We start from the raw sequence: 25484 nt of genomic DNA on the forward strand, positions 1-25484 counted from the left end.
TGCCAAAATAATTGATTAAGGCAGTAGTCTCTTTTACACTTTGCTTTCTCTTCAGATAACTTATTCTGGTTACCTAGTGTTATTGATTAATTGTAATTTAGTGGGAAATAACCACTTCTCAATTTTTAGTGATGAATAAAATTTTATTAGCAAGCGGCGAGTGAGCAAAACAGCGCTGGGTGTGCCGGGAGTCTCTGCTCTACCAAGACACACACCTTACAGGACAGAACTGAGTCCCTTTATAGTGTAGGCTTCATCCATATTCATGATGGGCGTACCCTGAGGGTCTGCAAAGGTGTAAACAAGTTTCCCGGGCTTTTCTCCTGTTTTCGCGGGCTTTTCTCAGGTTTCCTTCACAGAAGGGGGGGATGACTCAGCACAAGTGTTTTTGTAGTGGCTTGAAGATGGGGGCCATTTTAGCTCCCTTCTAACAACTGATTTTAACAATAGAAACTATATACATATATCTTATTTCTTATTTACATAAGAGAATTACAAAACTGTTCGGCCACAACATCCTGACTACAACTTCTTTTTCCCCTTGAGATTTGAATAACAAATACCATATATGTTTTATTACACCTAGTATGTTATTTTGTCTATACCCTGAAAAGAGAAGGTCAGTACCCTAATGATGTTTCCCTTTTTGAAAAAGTCTTGCACAAAAAAAGGTAATTCACCATATGATCAAAGGAAGTAAAAAATTTTCTGGTGGTAGAGAATCTACCATTACAGAATTCATACCCAAAGAATAAATGTAAAATACTTACTAAACATAATTGATATGGTCTTGAAGGAAAGGAAGCTGTTCCTACATTTAACTAGAACGAACAGTGCTAAAGGTGATGACTGAAGGGCAGATGGGTGATTTACTGTATAACTGGCATATAATGTGTATTATAAAGGATTCTGGATGAAATATAAGAACATCTTTAAGTAAGAGATGCATTTCTGATGCCAGAGATTTAAAAGTGATCAAAACCCCATTGTGAAATAATAGAATTTACTCAGAATTACCACAAGGTCTTGTCATTAGACATTTAACTGAAAAATACATTAATGTCCTCTGTCTAGCTGTGGATGCATATTGACACGGTAGCATAAAATAGCCATAAAGTTGTCATAAATACCATGTATTTTGACACCAGAATAAATTTACTTTTTTGGTTTTCTTCATCCATGCTTTAATATTTTTTTCTGCCTCTAAATCCCTTTCCAGATCTTAGTTTGGGTATTTTTTCAGAGCCAGTAACAATCAAAGCAGGACAAGGTAGGGATTCAAGCTCAAGTAAATTTTTTTAATCTGTCCTTAAAAATTCAGGAGCTAGATTGTCTTTGCTAATTTATCTGGACAACAGCTCTCTTGGCAGTATTGCCAACATTCAGACTAAGAAGAAAGAACTGAGACTTTAAATAAAGGAGAGATTTTAAAATTTAGGGTAAGTGTCTTTTGCAGCATTTTACAGGTCACATTCTGTATGTCATTTGAAGTTTCATTTACTATTTTTAGTAAGTAGATCATTTAGAAAGGAAGTAGATTTATTTAATAAATAAATTTACTGTCTAAATTTTTTAGTAAGAATCAAGAATAACAATAGCACATTCTATGCATTGGTACGCTGGGTCCACATTTGTTACATACAGGAAAAAATAAGATTCTAGAAATACATATTTTGATTTTTCAGGGAAAGGGAAAATGTTTTGGGTTTTTTTATTTAAAAGTAAATAAAATGTATCAGCTACACCAGAATCCACCTAACGTTCTCAAACACTGACACTTGATGATTAAAAAAATGCTTAAATTGTTTGTAATATAAATATAATTAGGTGATGAAACTATCATCTTCTTGTTGTCTGCCTTTGTCTCGACTTCAACTAATATATAAAAAAGTATTAAAATGCTGGCAGTATCAACTGGTACTTGCTAAATATCTCTTTCTGTAATGCTGTCTTTCTGATTAGTTACTATGATTTATATAAATTTTGAAGTTAGTATGTGTTACGAAGGTTAGTTAAAGTTATGAAGTTAGTATGAAGTTAAAAATGGTCAATTGTCACTTCCAGATACTACCCACTGCATTTTAGAAATCATTCTCCAGATGTCGTTCACAGGCCTATCAATTCGTGGTCATTTGAATTGTACAAAACTTCTCCTCTGTATGGAAAGAACAAGTGCAGTTGCATGATACGTGTATTTGTGGTAAAGGATGAAAGAATTTGCAGACTTCAAGAATATCTGCAGAAAGTTGAAATTTTAATAGGAATTTTAAGTAAAACAATAATGTGGGTGTAACCTTTTACCACAGACCAGATGTGCACTTTTGGATGAAGCCATGCTGGAAAATGCATTCCGGGAGCACACCTGATGAGCTCCAACCGGTAGTCTGAAATAGACAGTGAGCATTATCAGGGCCTCAGCATAGCAGTTTTGCTCACATTTCATGGTGTTGTTGGGTAATGTTGAAATAGCCAGAGTTTTCATGTCTTTTGTGAATTTCAGCCTTATAACTAGAGGTGACCCAAAGACACAAAAGTGATCCAGAGCTAACTGTCTAAATTTTTAAAATGTTTGTCTGTTTGCACTTATGACAAAGCTATTATTTCCGTCATGGTTCATATGGAGCTAAAAGCAGTTTTCTGAAATTTCCCTTTTTCACTCTAGCCAGATAGTCTTTTTTTTTTTTCCCTAAAGTCTGTTGGAACATTTCAGTTCTGAAGCATCAGCTTTGAAGAAAATACAGATTAAAATTTAGTATATATGTTAGAAGGATTAAGTAGCAGCTTGTGACTGCTAACCTAATAATATTGCTGTCTTGTAGTGATGTTGGAATAGTAATTGAAGAAGCATAATTTCATTGAGCCTCTAAACTTTCTTAATATTAATTGTGAAAATACTTAGAGTTGTAAATATTTGTAAGTTGTCATAAAATTAGCATGATGTTGTATCTTAAACTTCATTTTGGTCTGTGTAACATCAACTTACTATAGTGTACTTCATGCTTGCTGTGTTACCAAAATTGAAACAGGACTCAGTATTTACACTGGATCTTAAGACTATTGGAAAAACATTGTTAGAAAACTGTGAATTTATTAATTGTCAAGAAACAAAAGTAAATGTCACTAAATACTAGATTCTAATACAGGAAGTACTAGACTGGGGGAGGAAAAGAAGAAAAATGTCATTGAAAATAAATTGAGATTCATGTTGGGATGTTAAAAGATTATTTCCTTAGTATTAAGGAAAAATAATTTTACGTACAAACTCATAAAATAAAGAAACTGGGAAAGCTATAATAGTGAAAGATATATCAGGTTTGTTCTAGAAAATGCACTGAACATGACTTTACATTGTGATGTGGCTGTGATTGTACGGTCATTGATACAAAGACATTAACTGTAAAAGCACAGTTGTCTTACTGCACTTGCTTCCAAGTACTGTACCACCAAAAAAGATGGTGAACAAATATTCAATTTGGATATAAATGGAAAAAAAAAAAAAAAAACAAAAAACAAAACTAGCAGGAGACTAGGTCTACTGATTTCTTAGGAGATACTTGAAGATATCTCTAATTTAGGTAAGGAGTGGGATGGAAGAGTGGAATGTTAAGTATGTAAAGATGGTAAGTGAAGGGAATGAAGGATACCTTTCCTGTGAAACAGCCATTTACAACTGAAGAATAACAGAAGAGACTTTAGAAACACTGTAGTTTTAATATCATGAAATCTAACAGTAGTAAACCAGTGTTGTACCTGAGGAAGTCATTTTGCCCCCAAATTAAAAGCATTTTTTATATCTCAGTTCACTGAGTCATATTTTGTTTACTGGCCTGAATCAGTGCAATAGAGCTGTCAACATGCAAGACAATCTGCTAAACATATAACAGTTTATCTATTCCACATTAGTTTAGATATAAGAAATTGCATATATTTAAAACAGACTACTATCAGGAAATTAATGTGTATGTAGCAGGAGATTTTTCCATTGTTGTCTGCCTATCCTCCTGGGGAATGTGGAATGGAGAGTGAGTTGTGTCATGGTGCAGACACTTCCACAGTGTCTACGTATGCTCTGAGCTGACTGCATTAGGAAAAAATTCTAGTTCTGAGGCTATGTAACAGCATTGATATGATTCTGTGCTTGATTAATAAACACTGCATCTCAGCCAAAACTTGCAACTCTAGCGGGAGAAATTCACTGAAGACCACAGAGCTGTGAGAATAAGGCTTAAGTCATACTGGACCTTTTGCAACGTCTGGGCTAATTCTGAGGACACTAATGAAGGGGTGGCAGCACAAGACATCTATTTTACATCCATTGGCAGATCTTTATTAGTATTGGTATCACATCTAATATCACTACTTCAAATTGCTCATGTTACATATTACACCTACCTAATTTTTCTCTGTATTCAGAGGTTAGAGTAATTAAGGAAGGTTGGGGGGGAAAATTTAAGTGTTTACATTGTTTCAAGAGGACAGAGTAAAAACCTAATTCCCTCTGTACATGTTCAATTATAATCAGCCTTTCAATTTGTGAATAAGATTGTTGACTATGCCAGACTGCTGTCAAGACCTTACTCTAAATAATTTGGTTTTCTTCTATGTGATATTTGCTGTACTGATGCCAGAAATTACACCAGATGCTACAATTTGAGTGCTGAATTGCTTCAGCATTTTGAAGTACTTAAATATTTTAAAAAAATACATTTTTCAAAGTTCTATAGTGTAAACCTGTGAATATACTTCAATGAAATTTGCTTTGAACAAATACCATCTACCCAGTTGTTGAACTGTATGTTGGTTTTAAATATCAGTAGTATTTAAGAAGTAGTATTTTAGTTGTTCTTGTTAGAACATTTTTGTAAACTGTCTGCTAATTTGTGGATGATGAAATTTAATTGTCACATAAAAAAACAGAAAAGCTACAAAGTTTATCTGAGCAGAGAAACCTAACAACTCATTTAAAAACCAACATTCAAGTATGTCCTGGTTCAGCTAGGATAGGGTTAAATTTCCCCAGCAGTGGGGAGGGAGCTCTAGCCCCGTTATTCGATACCATGCTGACCATGCTGGGGTCAAGTCCCACGCCCTAGCGCGGGAAGAGCAGGGATGGCTTTTGTCCAGGTCGGACCCCTCACTGCTGTATCCGTGTGGTATGTCTCTTGTTCTGCTCATTGTTATTACTGTTATTGTTGTTATTTGGTTTGTTGTTGTTACACTGTTGTATTAAATTTTTCCTTATCTCAACCCCGGGGTTTGTATTTCACTCCCTGCCCCGTCCGGTCTGAGGGTGGGGGAGGGGCAGCGGCATCATGGTCTCGGGTCCCGGCAGGGCCTAAACCCCCACAAAGTGTAAGGATTCTACTGAGACATGAAGTATTTTCTGCTTTGTTTTTAATTGTGGTATGGTAATCAAATGATTGAAGTGTTTAGAGAACTCAAAATCACAGAATCATTCAGGTTGGAAAAGACCCTTGGGATCATCGAGTCCAACCATCAGCCCTACTCTACAAAGTTCTCCCCTACACCACATCCCCCAACATCTCATCTAAACGACCCTTAAACACATCCAGGGATGGTGACTCCACCACCTCCCTGGGCAGCCTATTCCACTGGCTGACCAAAATCTAGCAAGGATCCCAATTTAAGAATATATTTTATTTCTGTTTTATTGTTAAGTTTGGGTATTGTCAGTGTCATTTAAAGTCCTGTCTTACACAGAAAGATACCTTCTTGAAGTCTGAGACTTTAACAGAATTACGCACCTTTGAGAACATACGAAAACAACGAAATCCTAATTTTGGTAGTTTGGGAATTGTGCAGCATGAATATGTTAAGTATGAAGATTTTGCAGTATATACATTAAAGGTGCATTGTATCAAAATACACATCTTGAATGTGTCACTTTTGAAACTTTTATGTTTTCTTCCAGTATTTATATTTTTTTTTCTCATTTAATCTCATAAAATAATACCCAGCATCCCTATTCTGTTTCCTCCTTGCTAAAGTCAATGCTTTTTTTACTTGTCTCTCTCTGTCTCAGAACAAAAGAGGACAAAAACCTCACTATAAGCCAGCCCTAATTTTAGTACTAATCTTAAGCATGTGCTGAAAATCAATTAACATTAGAAGAATTTTAAAAACCACATTTTAGACTGGGACTGTGTGCCTGAAAGCTGTTCAGAATAGATTTGCTAGAAACTTCCACTGTTGCATATTAAAATATACCCTGCTTTACAAGTCAGCGGGCTCTGCTCTTTCAAATAAATGTTTTGAAGTTCTAAGAGTTACTTCTAAGATTGTATTATTTGAGTTGGCTAAAAGAACTAGTAAATTTGTTCTAGAACTGTTTCTTTTTTCACTGTAGCAAACTGAAAATCCAGTAGTCGGTCCAACCCTGGAAGTTCATTCTGTAAGCAAATCTATTCAGTTATTCACAGTTGCTAAATAGTTCCTGACTCTTACCTAACTTGTAAGCAAACCAGGGCTCTTCATGAACTTAGGAAGGTGCAAAGAAAATTGGAAGTAGAATTAGTACTAAAAAAACATACTGGAAAGTATGTTATAAATTCTTTCAAGCATAACATTATTTCATCTTGTATTTTCTGGTATATTAATTTTTATACTACTTTACAGTAAATTAATGGTTTTATTTTCATATAGTATTTAATGCTGGAAGAAAAATTTTTCCTAGATTCTGGAAGAAGTGTGTTATCTATCTTAGATTATTTATAGAAAGTGACTTTATGTCCTCCATCTGTCACTTCTGATAGGAATTCCATTTTAATTCATGAAATATTAAGGTATATCAGAATTTCTTTTGTAATTTATAAGGGGTTTGTTTCTTTTGGAACAGAAATAGTTTTTCTTTTCAAGATTTGAATATCATTAAGTTTTTTAAAATCAGTACTGCATATCTCTCTAATTCTAAAAGAACACAATATAAACTGAATATTGATGGATAGCTGAAACTGGAATGTACTGCACAAATATAGGAATACGTTTTAGGCCTCTTATTTTAATGGACAGAAACATTTAGTCATAACTTACTTCATTTCAAGCAAGGAGTTGTCCAGGGTTTTTCAGTTTTTTGTTGTCTGCTTTGATATTTAGTCTACCTATACCATGAATTTCTTGAAATCTCTGTCCAGTAGGTCTTTCATCATATGAAATGTGTCATCTGAGTTGCTGAAGAATGCATTTGAGATAGTGACAAAAGTTAATGGGGTCATCACATTTAAAACATATACAAACCCTGCTAAATAAACTGGGGTGCCTTTTAATACAGATTTCTTTGTACACTCTGCTTATTTTACCTTGGTTCTGCGTGAACTCATGATTATATATGCAAAGTTCATTACAAGGGTTAATGGGATTAGTTTTGTGAAGTTCAGAGGAATGTTTTGTAATAAAAGATACTTAAGTCTATTTATGTAAAAATCTTAATGCTAGCTGTACCTTATCAAAGAAAATACATAAATCAAAATTCTTTCATTGATCCTCGTCAGTGCTGCAGGCTCTTTCTTATAGACATTAAACCTTCAGAAACAGCATGTATTTTTTCTCTGTCACAGTAGGTATTGTTTCTGCCCTTCTGAAGATTTACAAACGAAGCTTCTTTTTTCAGCAAATGTTTTATGTGCAGCTTCATTATCTTTTTCTTGAAAAGGAAACAAAATCTCTAGATTTTATACAGATTCTACCTCCTTTATTACAAGCACAGTCATTTTTACAAGGTTTGTCAAGACTGATACAAATAACAAAGTGATAAAGTTTGCACTGTGAAAAATTGTATGCATACTGTCAGAAGTACATTTGTGTACCTTACCTGTGCCACAGTTGGCGTACACGCTAAGCCAAAGTTACCCCACCTGCAGTGTTAGAAATGAAGCCCAGTTATTAAAGCCAGTATGAATGTGAGTGTAAGCAGTGATTGTACTTTTTTGATGTACCACAGTCACCAGGCCTAGAACTCATACTTCTTGGTTTTCATAAAGTGGAAGATAGAATTCGGTTGCAGTTTCCAAAATAGAGTATGACTGATGCAACTTGCGTTAAGTGTTTATTATGCTATTAAATTTACCAGGTTCTATAGGAATTAAGCTTAAAACCATCAAGCTTTCTTTTCTGCTCCACTTCCTATTTAGGAGTTGATCGAAACCCATCCAGACTGCCATTCAGTTCAGCTCAACACCCTTGGATCAAGTTCTTGTGTCTTTGTTATGCTTCTGCAATTTTGTAGTTCAAAACTGACATCATCTGAACTGTTCCTAATTTAAGTGTAAGCAAAATAAATCCTTCTGTATTTTTTTAAAATCAATCCCTTCCTTTCTGGTTTAGAGACTTCTGAATCTCTTCCTTAGTTTCAGGCTGTCATTGGAAGCCATGTCTCAAAAACAGTTTTAGGTTAGATTACTAACCATCAGGTTGGCATCTGTTACTCCTTAAAGGAATATTTCAGGATAGAAGAATCTATCTGAAAGAAAATAAATTACATAAATGCTAAAGTTTTTGTCACAGTAAGATGAAGGATTTCTTGGCGGTATCTCAGGCTAGCTGAGGTAAGTAGCAATGTACTTAGAAATTCTGTTAAGGGTAGGATAAAGTGTATTTTCAGTAAGGAAGGTTGTCGTCTTCTTTTTTTCCTCACCTTCCTTACTGACAGAATGTACACAACTTGGTTCAAACTAAGGTAAAAAAATCTTTCTTTGCCTGATGCTATTTATACTTTGCAATGAGATGGGTCTAGGGCACAAGTATGCAAGATCCCTGTAACTTAAAGTAGTATCTTCTGCATCCTGCAATACTTAAAATAAAGCATTCAATTTTTTTTTCACTGCTGTGAATCCATGTCATGTTTCATTCATTTTTGTCTGAATAAATCCCCTTAGATTAAGGATTTTGGAGCTCATATATTTTAATACCAGTGTAATGGTATTTATACTTTTGCTAGATTGGCAAGCTGGACCTAAGTTTGTCAAGCTTGATGTGAAGGTCAAGTCCATCGCAGAGTGCTGTGGTTCTTCTTTTTGCCAACTCTGTTGCAAAAGATATGGAGGGGTTTTGGGATGCTGACTGGGAGTAGTAGCCAGCAATCTATTTTTACAGTTTAAAAGGGTTTTTACATTTTTAAAAGGTTTCTTCCCACCAACTCTCTTCCAGATGTTTTCTTTTGCTTGCTAGTTATGTGAGTTTATTCATGCAGATATGAAATAATTTTATCAAAGAATTGCTACTTCTCAAAACTGAATATTTTATTTATTTTAAAAAGTAGACACTGTTTGTGGTTTTGAAATGATTGGAGTTTTCAAAAGTTTTAAAATGTGTTAGAAACCCATTAATTTAGGGGCTCTTGAAAATCCTGTTGTATTACTTGCTTTTAATGTGACGTGAGTAATAGGTTGAAGACCTCATGGAGAAATACACGCATGTCTTTAAGTCATTTTAATGAAAGGTGCAGAAATGTGATTCATACAAGTGCATAACTGTTTTGGTTGACTCACTCTGAAGTTAGTTCAGGTGGCTCTGATTATCTTTTGTCTGACTTATGAAAAGGCTTTCCTGGGAGGCAGAGAGAACGAAGTTGAGGATTAGAAAAACTCTGACAGGCAAAGCCTCAAGAAAACAATAATCTCAAGAGAAGGCTTAAACTGAAATTTAAATTATTTGCGTTAACAGTAAGTGACAACCATATGAGTGTGATAAAAGTACACAAACACACAACTGCAGGGGAATTTAACCTATTTGTATGAGAATTATATTTGAGCTGCACTAGATTAATCTAAAATCTTAGTCAAAGGACATGTATGACTAAGGATCACATCTTCTTTAAATTCAGCGTATGTATATTGAAGTTTGGATTACAGGTTTAAATGTTTATGGCCAGCTTGAGACTGGCGTTTTCATCAGTTTTCAAGAACACTCTTCTCCGTTCCTTTGCTTGCCATAGATGGATAATTATCATCGGGTAAATGGGATTAATTTCAAAGCACCCCTTTAGGTAAATGTCACCTGGAAGATTGCTTTCTATAAGGAAGTGGTTTTGTAGTTCAAGTTATTTCTGTTAATAAAACAAGGCAGTATGTTGTTTCTACACAGCCAACAAGTTTGATGTGATACATGTATTCATGCAAAAGCTAGTGTTTTGTCTTCACAAGGGGTTAGTCTTAAATTAAGAATGGGGGTTTTTATTAGCAGAAGAAACTGAGGTAATAGGGGAAAAGATGGAGCTGAGCCATTATGATTTGTACTTTCATACTGTACGTCGCTATTCTCTTCAGTTCATCTGATACTATGCTGCATGAGTTTTTATGGCAGATTTGATTTCATTCATTCAGCTGTTTAATCATCCCTAAATGTCTGTGTATATGCATTTATCTTTTTTGGTCATTCTAGAGGATGGCTTTTTCTTTATCTTGCTGGTACCTGTAATACTCTGTTCTTCATTGTATCCAACATGTCAACTAGAAAACAGGAAAAAAACAGCTCTGAATGGTATTATGTAGGTTTGATTTTTTTCCCCTGGTATTCTTTGAATACATACATGCAATGTGTATATTAGGATAAAAAGGAAATAAGATATTTTATTTGTAGAAACATATAAACAAATATTTTATGTGTAGGTATACAATTACAAATGTATTTCCTCTTATTATGAAATGCTATGTTTATAAACTTTATAGAAAACTTTAGGTGAAAGAGAAATTTAGTTTGGGATCTGAAATTTTCTCTGTATAGCTGTCAGCAATCATCTAAAAAAAACCGATACACGGTTTGATTTAGATTCACAGTTCATCAGGCTGTATATCCTGAAATTTCTTGAAACAATTTCCTCTATAAATATTCTCTGTTCATCAGTTGCAGTGGACATCTGGAGGTTTTATTCTTCTGTTCCGTATCAGGAATAACAATCCTGTAAATAAATTTCAAGTATACTAAATCAATATGTGAAATGTCTTAATGCTATTCAAGAGGAATAAAATGTGATAGTGTTGATCAATTTTCAAACTTGTCCTGTTTAATTGTTGGTTTGTCATGGCAGTGGATATTCTGCAGAGAAGAAACTCTTAAATACATAGGAGAGTAGCTGTTGACTAGTCCAGATATTACTTTTGTTATTACAGAGTTTTTTTCCTGATTGACAAGATGGACTCTGTTTAAAGTAAAAATGTTATGGGCTTTTTCCCTATTGCAAGATCAAAGAATTGATTTGTGGCTACTTCAGCCTACAAAACAGGAAGACTGTGAATTTGTCTATAGGCAATATTTGTTTATATTTGTCTACTCTGTAACAAATAGTCACAGAATATTAATACACATAATAGTTCAGCTGCTCCAGGAAAGATCTTCGGGAATGAAGGTAAAACTTGTTAGAGGAATTTCAACAATTTTCATTTCTCATCTTAACATGAGAGTTTTTATTTCCGTTACCCTGCTTTCCCTGGCTCCATAGTAAAATAAAATTGAAACAAAAATTTTTGAACTCATCATCTGCCCACTACAATGTTATGTTTTTCATTTCAGCAAGTAGCGAATCATTCTACTTGCTGAGAAAGCAGTAGAACTGAAACATTTTATGAAAATGTTTTGCTTAGTATTTGAGAAATCACAAGCGAGCTCCAAAATGATACTAAATCATAAAACCAAATTCAATTTGTTTAATCAAGTATGTTTCCTTATTCAGAGGAGGAACCTGCTCCAAACAGTGTTGTTGAAGAATACCTTCAGGAGAAGAGAAGATATGAAGACAAGCGGAAGCAGCAGCCAAAGAAAGGGGTGTCTCGTGAAGATCAGGTAATAGTTTGACAACCTGAGGAAAAAAATTTGAGAAAAAGTTCTGAAAATGTTTCTCTTCATTTGTGTAAAAATGAAGTTTTGAAATCCATTATGTTTCATTTTCCATTAAAAGAATCTTATTTGTAAAAGTGAGTATGTACTCCTTGATGCCCTGTTTTGATTACCCAGGTAGACAGGTAAGTGAAATTTCAATGTGTATTTGAAAGTGCTACCAGTTTAGTCAGTAAAATCATCCAAAAGGAGATGCTACCCATGAAGAAGTATCCTTGATTACATTTACAAGAGTTTGCATTTCTATACACTGCTTTCCTTGGCTCTGCATCCTGCCATAAGATAACATTGGGACAGAAGTTTGCATGCTTGGCCTCTGTCCAGACTGAGTTTTTTAACATTTAAAATTATGTTTTAAAGAGATTAAATTCATCCATACCTTTTGCTGTTGTGAAATGAACATAAATAGTTTTTAACTGTACTGTAAAGTAAAACCCTTTTTAAATATGATGAAAATTATTTTTCAGAATTAGTTAGTATGTATGTAGCCATTAGTATGCAAATATGAACAAAGTAAAGTTTGACATAAATGTTTTTTCTAGAATAGGAAAGTTTGAATCTGTTAAATATATGAAACTGCATGTGAAGGGAAAATACCATTAACTTAAAATCTGTACAGTACATCAAACGCATTGGTTTATAAGTGCATGGCAATTCAGCTACGAAGATGTTCATATACAACTGTTGAAACTAGAAGAGATTGGAAACTTGAGGCTTAGTAACTTCAGAGGTTGACAAACCTTTATACATGCAGCAAGCTGATTTAGCTCTAAACTAAGAAGTTTATGGAAACTTTGTATGTTCAAAAGCCCCTTAACTTTGAATCAAAGAGTACTAAAGCTCTGTTGGCGATGTGGACAAGGGACTTAAAACCACTTCTAATGAATTTCCATCAGCCCTGTCCTGGACATCATAGGAAAACAAGATGAGATGACAAGGATGTATATTTTAGTAGATCTTAATTTTTATTTATGTAACCCTGCTGGGAACTATTTAACAATAATTAATCAAGTTCTCTATAAAGCATTTCACTTGTGGAGAGCCTCTTCTAGCCTTGCATCCCTCCTATCTGGTCTTAAAGCCCAATACCATTTTCCATCCTCTGTACAAGAGTTAAAGAGGTGGAAAGGTATGTGTCTCCTTACAATACTAGGTATTGGAAGTCCTAACCTTATAATTCTACAGGGGCAATTTATAAAGTTATTTGATCCACAGTATGGCACCTAATCACTCACTGCAAAAACGCCTACTAAGATATTTTGAAATTATTTCTATCACCAGATCTGTTCACAGGAATGCTGGCACCATACACAAGACACAAGAATGTGGCTTTGGTTGGTCACAGTTTCATGTAAAAAAGGGTTAGTTTGTTTTCGACGGCGTAAGCAGAGATTTGCTGTCTCAGATGTTGCAAGTATGGGGTTTGTTTGCAGTAGTATGAAAAGCTATAGAACTTGAGTCATTTGCAGGTCCAGATATCTTTGAAATTTTCCTCTCCCCCATCTTAAACAGAAGATTGAACAGAAAATAAGGAAAACAAATGCAAAAAGAACCTCCAAAACCTGCCTTTGGCAGTATTGAAGTATGTTTTTGAAAGAATTCAAAAGCCAGGAAGCTCCTAAAGTTTAGATTGCTCCCAGAAGGAAATTTGATTCCAGTGAACGCTCCTGGTATTTCCTATTTCTGTTTTCTATTCTTGTTTAGTTTTTATTCTTTTAAATTTGAAAAACTTGACCAAACATAGCTAAACAGCCATACAGAGGTGTTTTACAACATAGGTGGCCAACCTATCACCTACAGATCAAATGTAGCCTGCCATTTAAATTCAGTCAAGTGCTTATTCCCTGATGCTTTCCTTTTCAGGAATGTCTCAAATATCAGCAAGAAATAAGCTTTGGGCTGTGCAAATTACTCTTACAGTCTGCCGTTTTTTTTGAAGAGTCCCCTCTTCCATCACAAGGCTCAGTCACCTAATTCTTGTATAATTAAAATCTCATTCCAGGTGATCAGAAACAAGAGCTGCAGTACGATCTTCAGGTGTCACCTGAGATTTGGTGACTTCATTGTAACTGAAAGATCAGGCAATGTCAGTTGCAGAATAAAATACCAAATATAAATCAGTATGAGCTTAATGTATGCAGCATAAGAACATGTATCTACAATTAGTTAAGCTGGTTCAATGTTTTTGAGTCAAAACCTTTGAATTTTTTTCAATGTCAGTACATAATTTAAAAGGTCAGCAATGTCAAGTATATAAATATCAATCAGACTGGGTCTTCAAAGCTTGAATGATCTGTAATTTATATAATGGATTGCTTTACAAGAAGAAAATAGCAGGTTCAAACAGTAAAATTTGTTCTCAGCAGTCAGTGTTGTTTAGTCAGCTGTTCTATTCTGTAAGTAGCCTCAAGTTTTTGTTCCTTAAATATGCATTTGGAATTCACTAGATGGCCAGACTCACACCTGTGGGGCACCATCCCCACTTCCTCTTTCTGTCTCAACATTGCTTGCCCACTCTCACTTGTTCTCTCAATGGGCGTTCTCAATGCATTCTTGCTCTCTCGGGTCTCCCCTGCCCCCGACTGCCTCTCGCTCTCTCACTTGTTCCATTTCTCAAAATAATAGTTTGAAGAAATTTTATATACCTGTTGTTGTGTATAAATATATATTAACTTCTCTAAAACCATGTATTTAATTTCAGACACTGGCACTGTTGGACCAGTTTAAATCAAAGTTAACCCAAGCAATTGAAGAAACTCCTGAAAATGAGGTTTCTGAACCTGAAGTAGATAATGATGAAGGATGGTGAGTTTTTTGGATTTGGATTTCTGGGTTTACTGCTGGAAATCGTACTGCACTAAGATAGTCTCACTGTTAAATGTAAATTTAAGGAATAGCAGAAACACCAAATCTGAGGACAGCTGCTGCGGCAGGAGTTAGCTACAATGTACTGGTTTATCACTCTGCAAAATAAGGCTGGAGAGTAGAAGACATTTTGCTTTGTGCAGTTGTAAGGCCTACTAAAAGCGTATTGGGTGTGTACGTATTTTGAAGACTGATGGATGAGATGAAGATAGACTGATAGACTCGTCTGAAATATAGGGTGACCCCAAAGTAGCACTGGAATTGATAAAGCACTGCAGAAGTTATGACCTCAGTATCTCCCAGTCAAGGAAGCAACTTGTACTGTGTTGTCTCGTGTTCATCTTCCATCCGAAGAAAACCCACCTTAGGTAGGGGAGGGGATAAAAATCAGTATGATTTGAAGTGTGATCCTGAAGTCCTAGACTGCAAGCTGTTCGATGATAATAAAAATATCTGCATAAAATGACTAGGAAAAAAGAAAAAAAATGTTTTGTTAGGACAGATCATTTTCATAAGGCGAGCAGTATAGCTGATCTGATAAAATAGGCTGTCTCTGCCTACAACTTTTTCCTTAGTTGTGTGCATGTCATCACAGCTATAGCAAAACTACCACTGAAATAGAAACGTTAATAAGTTCTTGAAAGACAAGTGTTTTAAGACAACCAATATTTCTGTATCTCATATAACTTAAAATTATTGAGTGAAAATGTCAGGGGTACCCTTATGATCTTCCTAAAGGCTCCCTTCTTGGGAGAGGGAAACCAGTAGCATACCTGTCTTCCCCAAAATCTCCAAACTAGCACCAGTAAGTAACTAGACATGAAAAAAATTGAATTACAGTAAGGAAAATACATAAAATGTACGAACATGTACATTGGACACCCTTTTTAAATAGAAAATAAATGATGTAACTAAATGTGATTAAAGCATCCTGCATGTGTTTTGAGAGGAGTCAGACAAAACTGTAAGATAAACGTGTTAATGAAGTTATTGTCAGATGAGAAGAGAGGTAGCATTGGTAGGAAATGCAGACTGTCTAAATAACTTAGATATTTTTACCATCATTCTACAAAAAGATATGAATACTGAAGTGAGAAAAGACACCAAAAATAAGGCTGTGATTGAAGATAATATATGGAAGGAAAAATGTTTTTTACATCACATTTTTTTCCATATATTGATAAATGAAATTCTTCAGCTATCTGTTACACATCAAGTTACAGTAAGCTATATTATAAAAATGTTTGGGTTTTATATATTGAATCAGAATATGTTAAGACTATTTGAACATGCATTCCATAAAAATAATAAAAAAAAATCATCGCCCATGAAAGGGAAGCTGAATTGCAAATTCTGAGACCAGTTATGTTGATGAGACTAAAATTTTAGATCGCTCTTAGATAATGTTTCTTGTCTGTATGATATACATAATGAATCATTGCATATATTTTAATTTAGGAAGATAAAGCTACATATGTTCTGCAAGTTTACCTTCACACCTTCTCACTCAAAAGTGAAAACCGAATCAAGCTGAGACCTCACAAGGAAAATTCTAGGATTTGCAAAAAAACTTCAGTCACATGTACTGGCAGAAGGAGTACACTACTAGTATAGCACTTAGCGTAGAATTCTTGCACTTTATAAAACAGCATTTTTACATAAGTAGCATGTAATGAGTGCATTGATTTTTTTCAGTGTTTCTTTGTAGGCATTAATGTAGTCTGCTTTTGTCTTAACAGATACCTTGGCATTTTCATCACTGAAAATATGCTTAAGTGTTACAAAGTAGGCTATTAAAAATCCTGTCATTCAAAACAAAGCAACTCAAATATTTTGCTTTTTATTTTACTGATTATATTCTTTATTTAATTTTTTTTTAAGGAAGAACTGAGCATTTCTCATAGCTTTCGTATCTAATCAAACCTTCTGTGTCTCATTATTTATTTATCAGACCTAAGAAGAATGGAACATGATATTTTAAAATATTTTAGAATATAAATGCAGGTTAGGTTTCTGAAGTGTTTCTTTCTACTTTTAATGTTAATTCCATTATCTGGAAATACAACCTGGCTTTCTTTGCTTATGTTCTTTGGCTGTTTTAACAGATAAATCAAAACACAAACATCTTGGCTTTGGATTAATGTTTTTGAAACAATAGAGAAAATAATTTCCTAAATCTTTCCCCTTTCAGGATAACTCTTGTTACTAACTTGCTTTTATTTTTTCTCCTGTCGCTATCTGCTTGCTTTTTCAAACCATGTACTCTTCCTTCATTACGTCTTTTCCTAGCTCAGGCTCTTTGAGGATGAAGGATAACATACAGCATAAATTTTGAGATCCTTGAATTTAAGTGATATTTTGATTTCCTTCTGAGCTACCACTATGCTTCTGAGTTCTCCAAGAATTCTAGAACAGACTATTTCAGTTGGAAGGGGCTGACAGCAATCATCTAGTCCAACTGCCTGACCAATTCACGGCTGCCCAAGTTAAAGCATGTTATTAAGGGCATTGTCCAAATGCCTCTTAAACAGACAGACCTCCCTTATGCAGCCTTCCCATGAGTCTGAAGCACTGGTCTTCATGTCTGATATTTTCTTGTCACAGTAGTATAACCAGACTTCTATGAAGTCCAATCACTATCTTTTCTATTCCTTTTTGAGTAACTACTGCCACCTATTTGGCAGTAATCCTTTTTTCTGCAAGTAAAAGGGTTGCAATTTCAGATTATGAACTTGTGTTTTTGTTCAGAAAATAATATTACATTCAGAATTGCACTAAAACGAAGCCTTAGAATAATATGAAACTACATAATACACTACTAATTAACATCATGTTATTAATTTTACAGTGCAGTAGATGTGCATGTTAACTTTACAGACAGATGAGACAGTATTTACAATAATTTACTTTGAAGCTAAATAAATTGTAAAAGGTACGTGTTACACAAATTGGCTATAAACACATACAACATTAACAAAGCAATGAAGTCTTCTAAAAGCTGTTAATGATTGTTAGAATCACTTGGAAAGTTAAATTTCTTATTATGGGATCAGGGTTTACTTTTCAGTGTCTTTGTGGTGGAAAATTTGAGATAACTATAATGATTTTACAGTTTTAAATTCTTTCTTAAGAATCTACTCCAATCTACTCCGCAGAAGACAATAATTCTACTTTATTTGATGTTTATTAAATATAACTAGTGTATGGCATATGCCTATATGATGTGCACAAATTGTGTGATTCCTCCAGGCCATTTTGTAGGTCATGGCTGCTGTTTTTATGGGAAGTGAAAGCTTGCCAGCATGCTTTGCTCTACTGTCAGGGTATGTTATCTGAGGTAAAATGATTGCTTCTAAGACATTTTTATGTGTCCGCATGAGTGGCCACACATTGAGGTATAATTTTCATTTTCTGTCAAGATAGAAACCATTACCAATTTGTTATGTTTTCTTTTATTTGGCAAACTTCTCTCTGCATATTTGGCTGAGCTGCTGTATTGGCATGGAGCATAGCAGACGTTTGGGCACTTTTCAGCAGCATTCTACTTTTTATGCAAGAAAAGAAGAAGAAATATGACTCTATTGTAAATAGTGTGTTTGATAATTATTACCAGATTTTACTGTCTAAGAAGGCATCTGAGGAAGTGTTGTGCAGAAAGCTGAAGAGAAATGCATAATACTAAGTTTTAACATGAAATACCAGAATCTTTGCTGAGACATTCTATTGCAAAGTCTACTGCTATGTGAGAACAATTATATGTATGTCTGCAGCAATCAGAATCCAATTTCCCCTACAGAATTCAAAAGTATCAAAATAAACATGGTATGTACTTCCAGAAAGGGTGCTCATAACAATAAAAATGTCTGCAAAGAAGTAGATGAACACATTTTTACAGCATCTCGGTACCTAAGGAAGACACGCTTGATCCTAGTTCTTCCATTATTGTCCCTGCGGTTCCAGATTGAGAACTATTGCTTATGGTTTTCTTTTAATGATTTGTCAGATGTCTTCAGTACCATTTGATCACTAGTTGTTCTTCATTTGTTTACAGTCCAAATAAGAAAGAGTCAGATGCATGACTTCATTCTTCTCTTTAACAAAGGTTGTACAGAGTGCAGCAGAGGTAGGTCAAGATGATCTGACAGAACTCAGTCGCTTATTCTGGGCTTAAAGTCTTACCAAAGAAGCCTTTTCCCCAGAATGTAGATAAGATCCAACACAGTGGTAGTGAGGTTTCCAAATACGACCAAATACGTCACAGCAGAAGACCCAGCTGGAATAGTTCATCTACTTGGTACCTCCCATATGGATTACTGGATAGGCCTGAATTTGAAAGTGAAAACAGTGCACAGGCTACACTTTATACAAAGCACTGCTTCTCCTCATCTTTAGGATTTGGACTGCTTATACATATAGTTGCATGCATGTGACAGCCAGTCTGGTTGTAGTGCCACTTCAGGGCTCAAACAGTTGCAGCTATAGAGACCCCAGATTTCAGTCCAGAAAGTGTTTGGGCCACTGTAGATAACGAAACTGATGATGCAGATCCTGTGAACACGACATAAAATACTTTCCATAGAGGGAATCCAGCTATGGGAGAAAAAAATACAGATGCAATCAAGTAATATTCAAAGATTGATTGCTTTAATTAATCTGTGCAACATATCCCTCTTCAAAGAGGATAAGAGGATGCTGAAACACCCTCCCATCAAGTAATTCTGAGAGTTCTGAGTGGTTCATCTCTCTTTCAAAGCATGAATTCTGAGACTAGATACAACACTCAGTTAAGTCTTTGTCAGTGTTGAGTGGAAAGATTACTTTATTTGTCATTTTTTCTTTCATGCCTGGTTTCCAATCCCTTCTAAGCCACAAATCTTTTCCTACTGAACGGTTGCCTAACCTAGGTCTGTCCTTGGACCCATGCTGTTGATTGCTCTTACTGAAATTCAGTCATTACACTTTTTGAATTGTATCCTCTTTTTCATCCTACTACTCCTGTTTGCCAAAATCACATAAATTCTAAATACTCCAATAAACTTTCAAAACACTTGCTCACAAAACTTCATAATATACAAGTGTCCTGTAATTATATTCTTCTCCAGTAAAGTCGTAGTGGAAGTGAACTAACCAGCCCTACAACCACATTAATCTTTTCACTTTTACATTTAACTATGGCTATCTGCTCCTAAAAATAGGGCTCTCCAGCTGAATTTTTACCAGCCTTACATCCTTATGAAGTGTAAGAAAATATATATATCTACACTTTTCCAGATGGAATATTGGTCTTTGTGGAAGGACCAGATTCTCTGCTATGAAAATCGACCTGTCATATCCTTAACCAAAATTCTGGACTACCTTCTGCTCTTCTTTCTCTGCTCTTTGAAAACAAGCAGAGACTTCCTGAAACTGCTAGATTTATTGACATACTGAAGTATGTCTATTCCTATGAGAAATTTTACAATCCTGACAATTTTTGAGCTGATAGAATTTTCTGCACAAAAGAACGCACCATTTTTCTTCTTTAAAGCTCACCTAAGTTGCCAAGTCAACATCATATTTTTATGAAGGCTCACCATTGTTTGTGCATCCTCACAGATAAAATGCATGAGGAAGTTTACAAACCAACTCCAGTACCATTCTTGAATCTAAAGCTTAACTGTCATGATCAAGTAACCCAAAACTCAAAAGGAGCAGCACTCCATACCACTAAAAAAACAAATACACTGAGCCAGTCAAGATAACAAGTACCTTATAAAATCTGGATGTCACATAGGCTAGCAAATAACGGTGATTTTTTTTTGTGGATTGATTGAAAAGATATGCCCATCCATTCACTACTAAACAAACCAAGTTCTTAGTTGAAGTACATAATAGCTAATAGGCAGCAAATACTAGAAGAGCACCAGAAAGTATTCGTATATGAAGATTACATTAGACAGTATTCTGTTCTTGCTTGAAAACTGTTTCTGTGGTGGTAATCTGAGTCCTGGTAAGTATGGTTTTACATTATTGTTACTACTTCAGTTTGGATTTGATGAAAGATGCCAAATTAATCCTGCTGGACCTTCAATTTGAGTAGAAACTGGAGTATTAACATGTGAAAGCTATTCATTACCAGATGAACATGATTATGTGAAGTGCATTTCAACTATTGTTGCCACTAGGGAAGCAGCCAAAGTTTGTATGATCCTCAGTAGAGGGGTTTGGTCTATTACTAATCCCATCAATACACAAGTCAGGTCTGCAAGTAGACTTTTCAGTTGATTTTAGAGTTTGTGTTAGAGTGGAGCCCAATAATTTTTCCTTCATTCTGCACCCAGCTAGAAGTTCAGAATTTCTTCTCGATTCAGATCTCGTCACTGGCCTCTGTCTGCTCAGTAATGCACTCAACAGCCATTTAGAATTTGACTGTGACTGCCAGCATTCTACATAGTTTATTTAGTTAATAGCACATGATGCCAGTGCTTCGTAAGTGAACCACTGCACCTGGATGAAATGTAAGGTGTTGGATGTGAACTACAAATCTTCTTAATCTTTAGAAGAGATCAACTTTTTCCTCCCCCATGGAACACTATCATCTCTGTAACTAAGCGACAAACATAAATGAGACAGTCACTTAAGTATTTTGGGAGGATGTCTAGACTCTGAAACTTACACTTCCTTTTTATATGAAGTAATATAAATCCATTCAGCTTTCAGATATACTGTGGGACAAGAAAGAATGAGTAAAATGAGAATTTGGAATGAGGTGGTGTTTTTTCATGTGGTTTTTCAGTTTTTAAATTCTTATGGTTAGCTACCTTTATTGAGTCTGAGCTATTCTAAATGTTGGTTAATTTGAGGGCTAGGAAAAATAGGCATTTTTTAAAATCAAAGTGAATAAGTCAATGCTTGAAAATACCTTTCTACTCACAGTCAAAAGTTTGTTGTGAAAGTTATGTGAGTAAAGGTCTTCCATCTCAAACAAAAGGGCGTTTCAGATCTTGCTTAATAGATTGTTTCATGTGCATGTTATGTAATTACTAATGTTGGCATGACTATTGTCATCTTACTTATTTGTGGCAAACCTCATTTAAGATGAGGATTAAAAACAATTGAAGTGGGAATTCAATACCACTGTTCACATACACTGTTTAAAATCTCGTGGCTCATAGAAGGCTTTTAAAGATATCTTCTTCTTGGTCACAACATACTGTTTTGGTTTGCACAGTGATGCTTTGCATAGATCTGATCACCTGATTATAGCAGAAAATAAAGGGAATGGGTCTGGTTTTATTAATTTATTGCTTATGTGAGCAATTAAATATGTTAAATATTTTAAATATTGTGACAACATTGGATGCTCATGCCAGGCCCTTTCTGCCAGGACGTTCATTGCCATTTGACTGTATAAATTTTTACCCAGTTTATACAGAGAGTTATATTTTACTCCAGAACAAACAAAAAATAAATCTGTATATTCAGTGAGGGCATTCTCTATCCTACATCAATAGTTATGTCTTTATCTTCTTTTAAAATGTTTTTGTTGATAGTACAAGGAAGACTTCTCTCAGAATATTTAGCATTGGTTTCCATGAGAAATCTGGTGCCTAAGGAGTGAGAAGACACAGTATTTCATTTATTTTATATTCTTCTAGTAAAAGGATTTGTGGCTGAGGGAGATAGAATTGGGTCTAAAAAAAAAAAGTATCAAGGCACCACCTTTCCAATGTGTGTTGTAGAGAGTAGGCTACAATTGGTTTGGGTTTGGTTTTTTTTTTTAATTGAAATAGCAATTTCAGAATCAGGTAAATGTTGAAGTTAGCCAGACTGGGTTTATATTGCAAGATTTCATTTATACTAAGAACTAAATCATGATGCACACTGTATCTACTCCGCATAAGTTTGATGTCTTACACATTTTACTTCAAGGATTTCCTATTTAATACAGCATCTACTATTAAACTTTGCATAGTGAAATTCTTCTGGATAAACACCTAAAAATATTGGTTATATTTCTTTCATAAACCTACCTTTATACATATTTTCTAAAATGCAGTCTCTTTCTTTGCTATAATACCTCAGACTGAGGATTATGAAATATGGCTTCCTCAAGATTAGCACCAGTCTCTGCAGATTCAGTTGCAGAAGCTTAACTGTGACAAACACAGTAAGCTCCTGAAACCTAAGTAGCAGTCTTTTTCGCAGGCCGGTGCTAGTTTGGGGAATGAAAGAAAAAGTGTCTGTGGTAATTTATGCCAGTGAGGCACAAAGATGGATTAAAGCCATGTTTGCTCCCCTCCTCCCGTCCAGACTTGAGCCAACGTTCTTCCACTAGTCCGGAAAAACTGGCTCTATATTAGGTCTCTCCTGCTAAGGCCATTGATTTACCCAACTACATTTTTAAAAAGTTGACAAAATACTTACTTGATTGTTACAAAGGATAAATGAATGCCAGAGGTCTGTATTAAAAACACATTGGAAAGAGGGGTTTCTTTTCTGTTTGGCAAAAAATAAGTATTTGTTTGGGTTCTAGTATTCCCACTGACATTTAAAGGAAGAAAGAAAAAACCCCAAACCTTCTGTAAATATTTTCTTTTTTTCTCTCCACCTTCACCCCTCTTCTGCTAGAATGTAGTCAGACCTTGATATGTAGATGCTAGCTGCTAGCCCGCTGCTTCAGTCAGTAATTTTGTATTAACGAATTGTTCTTCTGCTGAAGTTGTGTATTTATTGCTTCTAGCTGTTCAGCGTGCCTGAGAAACTCAGAGCACTTGGTGTGGGTTTTTTGTTTGTTTATTTTTTGGTAATTCCTCCATGTCTAAGTTTATTTGGACTAGGCAGCTGGGGCCTGGAATCAACTACTGTTTGACTTAAATTCAGAGATGATCCATGCTTTACTCAAGGGATATCTAGTATTACATTTACTGTCTGGAAATCTTACATTTTATTTATTGCCAGCAAACCTAGTGAAGAATGAAGAAATAATCTTCTAAATCTTTAATAGGCTAGCTTAAGCTTCCTGTGTATTTACACACCTTTTCAAGCACCCCAACTTCATCTCATTCAATGACATGTTTAAACAGTAAGGATTTGGACGTATTCAAAGTGGGGAGAGAAAGGGTCAAAAGAAAAGGGAGAGTATCCAGAGAATGTTGAATGTTATGAAAATCTGAGTATTTTTGTGCTAGAAATGCTCTCTTCTCTTTCCCCTCACTCCAACTCTGTGCTTTGGTGATACAATACTCTCTGTGTTAACTTGGGGAGGCAGTTTGCTGGCTTTTAGAGTATTGTACAAGCTATCACCAGAGACAGGATGCTACACTGGATGGATCATTGGTCTATTCTGGTGTGGTTGTTCCCACGCCCTTATAGTAACTGCTCTGTAAAGTTTTTCTACACTGGTACACTGTCTGGAACAACATCTGGAGTTTGCATTATAATCATCCATACCAGTTCACCATGAGCAGCTGTCTATTTAAAGCACCCAGTTTCTTTCATCAAACTACTTAATATTTTTGTGAAGGGGAAAAGGATATAGTGTAAATATACTATATATGAATTGTTACTGAACAGACGCAATATAGAAATAGGATAACTGAATTTTTAATAGAAAAATATTTATTGCTTAAAATCGTAAGTCATCACAGTTATACATATTTCTAATTTTGATACTATGAGAACTAATCACATTTTCCCCTCGTGCTTTGATTATCTTTTGAATTGGATGAGGTTTTTCATAGTTAAGTTGATTTTTCCCTTTCTCTTTGAAGGTTACTTACAACTAAATCTTTCAAGAGAAAAATAATGCTTAGTACTATCTTGAACAATGAAAGGATACTCTGTTACATTTGATCTTCACCAAGAATAGTTTATTGTTAGCTTTGAAAAAAATGAGGTATCTTGGGTTTTTTCAACCTGAATATCCCATACTTAGTGAAACTATTAGTTTCTTATTACTTTTGCAGTGAATGTTGGGTAAAACTGAATATATAGCATTCTAATAGAATATCTCAAAGTAGCATGTTAGAAATACCTGCAGAAGTTCTGTTCTGATCATTTGATCATGCTGTAGGCCTACAGCAAGAGAAAATGTAAACAATTCATTCTCTGGCCTATGGAGGACCCACAACTTGCTGGTTATTCTGAAGAGGTTAAATCAATTTCTTCATCCTCCAGTACTTGTAATACAATTTCAGAGGGCTAGTCAAAGTAAACAGAGTGTACAGTCTGACTTTGTATAGTATTTTTAAAAGCATATTTTTATCAGGATTTCCTTGCTTAGGATGGGGAAAATTTTTGCTCTGTGCAAGAGCAGCGGTAATATGTTACGTCCATTATAAACATCCAAATACTGAAATATGATAGGCTAATGGTACTCTGTTCATCCTAAAGCTAGAAAATACTGCTTTGGGGTCTTGCAGAAATAAAATTAACCACAGGAGAGTGCTTGAAGGTGGAGGAATTTATAGCACTAGTGAAATGTTAAATTTCAGTCTAAAATCTGTGATCTGTACCATATTCACTAATATTGATTGAAACAGTATTATTTTGATGTAGAATTAAATACTCTAATCTGTGAAGTTGACTGTAATATGGCAAATATCTGTATTTATAGCAATTTTCTCAATACCCTTCTAAGCATTTTTTTTATATTAGAAACTTCTGTGGAATAACTAATGATTTGAGTTTGGCGAGACCTGAATAGCGAATCTTATTTCTCTGTTTAAATAGCAAGTCAATAAATTTGAAAAATAAAAGGTTTTATGAAAGCATAAAAAATTGGAGGCACA

General features: G+C 34.8%; 1 protein-coding gene across 3 annotated transcripts in view; it reads left to right on the forward strand.

The window, feature by feature from the left end:
* CWC27 (CWC27 spliceosome associated cyclophilin) overlaps positions 1 to 25484 on the forward strand; it is a 121083-nt gene that overhangs the window by 88295 nt on the left and 7304 nt on the right. For 2 of the 3 annotated variants that reach the window (XM_074813405.1, XM_074813406.1), the window contains 2 exons: positions 11684 to 11793; positions 14549 to 14652. In XM_074813405.1, the coding sequence (XP_074669506.1) occupies positions 11684 to 11793; positions 14549 to 14652 (214 nt within the window). Of the gene's footprint in view, positions 1 to 8147; positions 8546 to 11683; positions 11794 to 14548; positions 14653 to 25484 lie in introns of those variants that run through there. The other variant, XM_074813407.1, reaches the window with a different exon arrangement.

This window comes from Strix aluco, chromosome Z (assembly GCF_031877795.1).
Source record: "Strix aluco isolate bStrAlu1 chromosome Z, bStrAlu1.hap1, whole genome shotgun sequence".
NCBI classification, from domain to species: Eukaryota; Metazoa; Chordata; class Aves; order Strigiformes; family Strigidae; genus Strix; species Strix aluco.